The sequence below is a fragment of the Drosophila novamexicana genome, unplaced genomic scaffold (assembly GCF_003285875.2).
Source record: "Drosophila novamexicana strain 15010-1031.04,08,12 unplaced genomic scaffold, DnovRS2.1 tig00000932-arrow-arrow-pilon, whole genome shotgun sequence".
NCBI lineage: Eukaryota > Metazoa > Arthropoda > Insecta > Diptera > Drosophilidae > Drosophila > Drosophila novamexicana.
In genome coordinates this window covers 725,001-732,754 of record NW_020824832.1, presented here as the reverse complement: position 1 = coordinate 732,754, position 7,754 = coordinate 725,001, and the positions used below count along the sequence as shown (strand labels likewise).

Below are 7,754 nucleotides of genomic sequence, written 5' to 3'. Positions count from 1 at the left end.
TACAGTGTCGCTGCAGGCGTTCGTTACATCGGTTGGCGAATGCTTCGAAGTGGCTGTCTATAGTTTCCATTTTGAGGTCCCTGTGCAAGGTAGAATTTTGGACGTACCAGTCAGCACCGGCCATTCGGCGCAAGGCCAAGTTTTGGAGTGTCTGAATCCGTCTTCGATTTGTACGAGATGCAATTCCCCAAACCTGGATACCGTATCTCTAAGTTGGCGCCACCACGACGTTGTTAACTGCCCGTTTGCAGCGAATTGGTAATGGGCTGTTGGGGTGTAGTAGCCAGTCTTAAAGCGGCACTGCTTTAGAAGGCCGCCGATGTGCGCTCGAAAGGTAAGCCTCTTACCCAGTACAATTCCCAGATACTTGGCGCTCATGCCAGGGTGAAGGGGGCTGCCATCTATCCAGTTTGCTGGAGCCTTTCCACGTCTCAGTGTGTAGTTGACCGCCTGGCACTTTGAGGCATTGAGCTTGATGTTCCACCTGCGAGCGCCAGTGGGCGGAGTAAAATATTGCCACGTCGTCAGCAAATGTGGTCATCAAGTGTTTGCCTGGGGTGGCGAACTCATGTAGGTAGCGCAAAAGTAGAAAGAAGGGGGCGGGAAGACTCATCTTGATTTTCTGGAGCAATCCATCTATCCAGACTCGGTCGAAGGCCTGCTTAACGTCTACAAAGACTCTATAGCAATAGTCTTTGTCGTCGTAAGCCTTAAGAATATGATTAATCACTCTGTGAACCTGTTCAACAGCGCCATGCCCACCCCTGAATCCAGATTGGTGATCAGGAAGAATAGCCATTTGATCCATAAGCCTAGTAAGTCGGGCGACAATCAGTATTTCCCAAACCTTCGACAAAGAAGGAAGGAGACTGCTCGGCCGATATGACTCAGGGTCATATTCCGGCTTGCCCGACTTATGGATCATATGGATCCTCGCTAACTTCCACTGGGCAGGGAAGTGTTGCGTCCTTAATATGGCGTAGAAGATCAACGTTATAAAAAGGAGAGCGCACATTGGCAGGGCCAACTTCAGAGAGGTGTGGCATATTCCATCATGGCCCGGTGCTTTAGCCCTAGGAAGGGATTTGACGACGTTGATTACCTCCTCCACGCGGATGGGGCCAATAGATGGTGACATCTGAAGTGGAGTCTCCAACGCTCTGGTAGTCTCAACGAGCACTTCTGGGGAGGCCAAATCGAAAGGTGTGAACCGTTCTTCCAGATGGCTGGCGAAGGTATCAGCATGCTCTTCGTCTGTAAGGCAGTATGTTCCATTGTGGAGAAGAAGGGGGACGGTTCTCCAGGGTTGGCGCTTCAGATTTTTAGTTGCTGGCCAGAGCGAGCATCCTGAGTCATGGGCATAGTCCATGCTCTCCAGCCTTTGGAAAATGATGCGTCTTTGTGTCTGGGGCCTACTTTGTGTGAAGGGCCTACTTGAGTTGCCGCTCCGCTCTTCGCCACTCCGCCTAGTCCGACGGATGCTGAGTCGTCTGAAACCTGCGTCTGCATAGCAGGTTGGCTATATCTGCAGGCAGTCCGTTGCCAGCAAAATCCAGCCGCCTAGCAACTGGTGAGGGAATGGCTTCGGATGTTGCTGCGTGAATCTTTGCGTTAAGCAGCTCAATGGCTTCCTCTACATCCAGTCCAGTGCCAATTTCAGTATTGAGATGTATACTATCACTCATCTGTCTCTGGAAGACACCGATATCAGTGCGTGAGTTAATCAGCCTCGGTATTGCGCTGACCACTCTGCCCTGGGTAACTATCAATGCCAAGTGGTCGCTCGCGAGGTCCCAATCGTCAGCGAAGGAAAGGAGCTGGTCAGAGATGCAAGACAGAGTACCTCTGCTGCCGTACGTCAGCTCTTAATTTTTATTATTTGTTACACATTTTAATTTTATCGTAAAATACAGTGTTTTCTGTGTTGTATGTTAGCACCACCAACTGTCTCACTTCGCTTTCCATGCCCATTTTATACATTGTTGTCCATGAATTCACTTTTATCTGATCGTTTGTTTTTGTCTTAAAACTTCTTACTTTCTTTTTTCCTATTTATTGTATTTTCTTTATTAATATATTTATTAAGAACACTTTTTTCCTACTTACAACCTTACAACCTTATGCTTAGATGTAGGCTCTAATAGCGTCACTGACAAAATTAGCTGTGACAAGGGGCACAGCTGGCCGGACTGGCAAATAAAGCACCTCCATCGGTCGGTGATGCTATTTAATAAATTGTATTCTTTAACTAGGCTTTTAGCATATAATTCTGTTATCTATTTATAATCTATTGAATAATGAGGAAGACACTCGTTTTGTCGACCATAAATAAATAAATAAATCTGATATAATGGCAAAAAAAAAAAAAAAAAAAAAAAAAAAAAACATAAAAATAACAAAAATGGTCTAATTTTTCCCTTGAAAAATAAAACACAATTGTAATATTAATAAATAAATAGTTTATTAAATATATTTTATACATAACATTAAATATAACAAAAAAAATTTTTTATTTTTTTCCTACTTCATAAAAAATGGCTTGAATACATATTGTAGTGGATTCCAAACAATAGATACTTAAATATTGACTACTTAATGCTTGGTCTCTTCATCCAAATCGGCAGCAAAAATAGGAACAACTTCCATTCCTTTTGATTGCAGTTCCATTGCTTTGTCATTTGTTCCGGGTGACACGCGTACTTCAACACTTACATTACTTTGTTGTTTTTCATGCTGCTCATCTTCCCCATACTCCTTTTTGTCGTCTTGATACTGGTCATCAGAGCGACTCTGCGCTCTATGATTCTGTGGAAGTGGCGACGACAATTGCGGTTGCTCAATGGCAGTTAATATGGACTGCAGAAGACCTTGCGACAAGATTTCCTCATGATTCGCATTTGGCTCACTAAGGGCAGCATCGTTGACATGGTTGTCCTTGATTAATTGGCTGTCAAACTGTACTTGAAAGTTCTGAGTTGGTTGCACGGTGCTTGTACCTAATTGAATGCTTTGCGACTTTTTTGCGGAGATCACATTCAAGCCGTTTAGACCCGGTAGCTGCTGTGGATCTGTTCCATCTGGTAGTGCCTGAACTGCTGACTTTTGTGAGGCATAGCCGGAGGGATCCAAATCTATTTCGTTCCCCGAAGGTGGTGGGCCGTAACTGTCAGCGGGGCCAGCTAAAAACTGTGTATGCTGCTCAGCTACAGGGACGCTCTGTGCAATAGCATTATAGGCATCAGGGGATGCCGCCGAGACGCTGCTAAATTGTTGCTGTTGATGCACTTGGTAGCCGGTACTACTGACTAGGTTTGGCCCTTGGCCACAATTGTGTAGCGCTACCTGGGGCTGTTGGTGCTGTTGAGGACCCACCCCTGTCGATAGAACTGTTTGTTGGTTAAACTGTTGAACCTGCTGCGTTAAAGGAAGTGCATGCGATTGGACAAATGGTGGTGTATACGTCGAGATGCTATAGCTGTTTTTTACGTGCTCGTTCTTCCGATGGATATTTGCAGCCTGTTGATTTGACAAATAATGCTGCGCTGCCAGTGGTGGATGCATGTAGTTAGACTGTGGTACCTTTAATAGAACTGGAGAACCATACTCCTGCAAGTGAGCAAGCTTCTGATGTGCAAAGGCGGGTCCGTATTGCGGCTGCGGCAGTTGCTGCTGTACAATAATTTGCGGTGGCGGCTGCTGCTTCAGGGGTGCTCTGTTAATGGCCTGCGACGAAGATGATAAACCACTTAATGCAATTTCATTAGCGGCAGGTGGAATATATGTGGGGGTCTGCTGCGGTGGTTTTTCGCCAAACTGATCCAGATGCTGCACTGTGGCGCCTATAGATTCGATAAGACCGGCAGGGACGGGTGGACGGAAGAATACTGGTGATTTAGGAGACCCAACTCCATGTTGTGGATTGCCAAATTGTGAGCTGTACTGAATGTTTACGTTGGAATGAAGTTGCGAGTGGGTTTGGGACTGACCATAGCTGCTTGTAAGAGCAGAAATATGCGGCGCTGGTCCTTGTGCTAGTGGTAAATTGACGCCAAGAGTGCTACCACTAGTGTGATATTTGTAGTCATGCATAGTACCAGGCGCAAATGAATCTGTTGGTGGCTTAGAGTAAGAATCATCAATTGAGCCCTCGGAGTTCTAGTTGCAAATTTGAAGAGAAATATACCAGTAAAATAATTATTTTGAACTGATTTCCATATAGTTACCCACTTGCAAAGCTTCAGAGTGAATGATGTTTAGAAGACCATTGCTGCTTGCTTCTGTTTTTCCGTTAATGGTCTCGTCCTGCAGAGCGACTGCCACCAGTTGTTCGTCAGAAAGCCCGTCAACAATGTGGTCGTCAGTGGCTCCACCCACATTGCCAGTGCTCTGGCTCTGGCCCACATGACTGTAACCGCCTAGGGTATCAATGTGGTTCTCTTCAATAAAGGTACCTATGGGCGCTGAAATTGGCTTCCAGCCATCACACGCAGTGTGAAAAGGGGCCAGCGATCCAGTCACGCTGTGAGTATGTCCAGAAGTATCAATCTGGATCTGCGCCTGCTTAAAGGGAATACCACCTGGTCCGCTTGGTAACCGCTGTAGGTCAAAATTCTCTGGCACACGATTGAAAGACGCGGATTGATGTGCAGGTAGATTGACAGGCAGCGGTGGTGGGCCGTAGTTTGGTGGTGTTTCGTAAACTGACTTGGATGGCAGATTCAATGGTCCGGAGGCGGGTGGGCCGTAAGACGTTGCTGGCTGATGAAATGGTTTATACAACTGAGTGGAATAGGGTAAAGGCCGTGGTGAGGCAGGAGGTGTAGAAAATTGTGGTATTTGTGACGGCGGCCGGTACTGTGGTGCTAAGTGATGCTGCTTTTTCGGCGACGGCGGAGCATACTGTGAAACTGCTAGTGATGGTGGACCATACTGTGATTGGGGCTGCGCTGGTGGACTATAATGAGCAGGTGGCGGTAAGCCATACTCTAGTGCTGGATTATGATGTATGTGCGGTGGTCCATAAAAGGGCTTGGGAATGCCAAAATGGTTTTTGATTTGCTCATATAAGCCATTCGTGGACGATGGTCCACTAACACCACCTAAAAATGGTAGCTTAGGAGAGTCATATTTCAATGCCGGCGGACCGTACTCTCGGAAGGGAATCTGCTGTGGCACGCCGTACTCAGGAAGTCGTAAGTGATTTTGTTTAGGTCCGTACTGTGGTGCTTGCCTAGGCGGTGGGCCGTAGTTATCAAAGCCCACCTCACGTCGCTTGAGCTCCTTTCCGCTAAGCACAGCCTTGGCAAAGCAAAAGCACAATGTCGTCATTAATATAATCCGAAGCAGCATCTGAGTAGAAAAAGGACCGTAAGAAATTAAAAAATATTTCAAACTATAAATGGAGAAGCATTTTATCATAGCAAACAGGCAACATAAGACTCGGTGCGCAACGTTGAAAAGGTCTGCTTAATTATTGTTTCCCCAAGGCAGTGAGTTACAATCTGTGTTGGGAAAATGTCGATAATAGAGATTTTTGCTGCATTCTACATATCAATTCTCGTAACACCAGCTCTAAAACTTGGAAAAATAGCGTTTTTCGTTAACCACAGGCGTGGCGTGGACAAACACTGTTGACATTTTATTTGGTTATCCTAAAACAACAATATTCTCAAAATATTCATGAAAATGTCATTTCAATGTAATTTGCTCACAACACTCCCTATTCACAGACGTAGGATTCGTAAGAATACAACCAGTATCTTACAAATACTCAAACCGGAAAGATCGTCCATTTGGTCCTTCGAGCAGTGCAGTAATAACAACAGAAAAAAGTCGCAATTACAATGCTGTTAGAAAGCGATAGAATGCGAAGCATGTACAGGTGTGCATGTATACACAAATTCTTGATGTTTTCGCTAGCTGTGCCATCCAATTGCGCAGTTTCATATAGCTTTGGTTTTCTCTTAACCGATCTTAATGAAATGAACAGTATATCTTATTGTACCATAGAATATTTGTGTATTCTCAAAAAGTCAATTGCATTAAAATTGTGTCTTAATTTGGGTGGCATATAAGTTAACTTGATTTATAGCTCTGTGGTGTTAGCGGGGAGGTGGCAATAGGTATAAAATGAAAGATACTTGATATATATAAAATATTCTAGAAGCCACATATCAAGTTTTCTTTATATTTACCAAAATTGTTTAAAAAAAGCAGGATGTCGATATCGATTTTTATCGATTGCTTGGAAACGGAGTAAGTTACAAAAAAGCTTCAGGCCATCACCTTTGCTGGCCTTCCGCAGAATATTCACAAACGAACACGTGACACCGAGTCTCACTTTGACCCTCTGTAAAAATATATCTCACACCATATTGTACAACTGCAGCCAGCAGCATAAAAATATATGGTCGCTTAAGATTCTATAAGTGACCTACGCTAAAAATGATCATTTTAGAATAATAAGACACTCTGTTAGTATATAAGGCCTAGGATTCGTTAGAATAAAATCAGAATCTTATAAGTACTCACAACGGATAGATTGTCCACTCCTTCAAAGAAAAAATTACTTTTAATATGCTGAAGACATTGAAAATAGCTTAAATGGGAATAATGTATTTCTGTAAATGTATAAAACAAACAGAAGAAGCATCTTCAACCCCATATACTTTTTATTTTATTCCTTTTAAAGTAGTCTACAAAATCGATCAAATTCAATATCGAAATCTTTTTAAAGTATTGCGCGTCTGACGCGAGCCCTTATTTTTAATGATTTTGGGTTTGAATTGAAAAACTTGAATATGATAAGTCAATAATATCATAAATACTATAAATACATATATGATCGCTCCTTTATTGTATTTGGTATACTTGAATATTTTAAAGATTTTAATTCCGCTTGTCATCAAATTATTTAAGTGATCAGGCACTTGACCTACATATGCAAGTGCAGGTGCTTGCCAAGTGTTTGCCCTTTCGGTCCAACTGGCTGTTACAGGTAATAAGGGGTCAACACTCATTCGTCAATTCAAACCCGAAGTCATAAAAAAGAAGGGCGCGCCTCAGACGCGTGCCAATAATTAAATTTTCTTTTGCGCCCATGATCTGCCCAAAAGGGTAGAAATGCCACCGACTTTTGAAAAAATTTAATTTGTGCGCATTTTTGTTTGTCGGACACATACACACACACACACATTTAAACGATCCCTAAACATGAGAGAGCACAGAAAGTAAGTGCGAGCGGAATAAAAATAAACAGCGTTGCCGTTCTATCGCACAAATCATATGGAAGAGAGTAAGCCAAAGCAGTTTCCTGTAGTGTATGCGAATAAAAAGACAGATGTCTCCGATTATTTTTTGTCCACTATGGTTGTTCAGCATGTCCAGTCTATATGTTATTTGGTTAGTGGTTTTTGGTATTTCCAAACATTTAAATGCCATAGTAAGCGGTCAGTGAAGCACGCAGTGTAAGCTGTGCAATCAGGGCATCTCATACTCGGGCAACTGCGACTAGAACAATCTTACATGTTTTCTTTAGCTTAATGCTCTTTTTAAAATTGAACCATCATTTATGACGCGATTGTGCCTGCGTGCAATAGTACAATCTTACCCTAGATCTTCATATTAGACATTCTTAAGACATTTAATAGCCCCATTGTCCCCATTGTGGAGCAATCGAAAAACTCTTAAGAGCTAGTTAAGGAAATCAATACTGCTCTGTCTGCTCATATTAATTTTTATTGATAATAGAGTTT

General features: G+C 43.1%; 1 protein-coding gene across 1 annotated transcript; it reads right to left on the bottom strand.

The window, feature by feature from the left end:
• Window positions 1–2,592: 2,592 nt before the first annotated feature.
• Window positions 2,593–5,349, bottom strand: LOC115765091 (trithorax group protein osa). Its single transcript, XM_030708475.1, has 2 exons — window positions 4,228–5,349; window positions 2,593–4,155 (listed from the first exon to the last, which is right to left on the bottom strand). The coding sequence occupies exons 1-2, from the start codon at window positions 5,347–5,349 to the stop codon at window positions 2,593–2,595; spliced, it is 2,685 nt and encodes an 894-aa protein (XP_030564335.1).
• Window positions 5,350–7,754: the final 2,405 nt, after the last annotated feature.

Excerpts from the sequence above, each read along its gene's own strand:
- LOC115765091 (XM_030708475.1), bottom strand. The coding sequence starts at position 5,349 with ATGCTGCTTCGGATTATATTAATGACGACATTGTGCTTTTGCTTTGCC. Across the intron at positions 4,156-4,227 it reads TTCACTCTGAAGCTTTGCAA|AACTCCGAGGGCTCAATTGA; the intron begins GTGGGTAACTAT and ends ATTTGCAACTAG.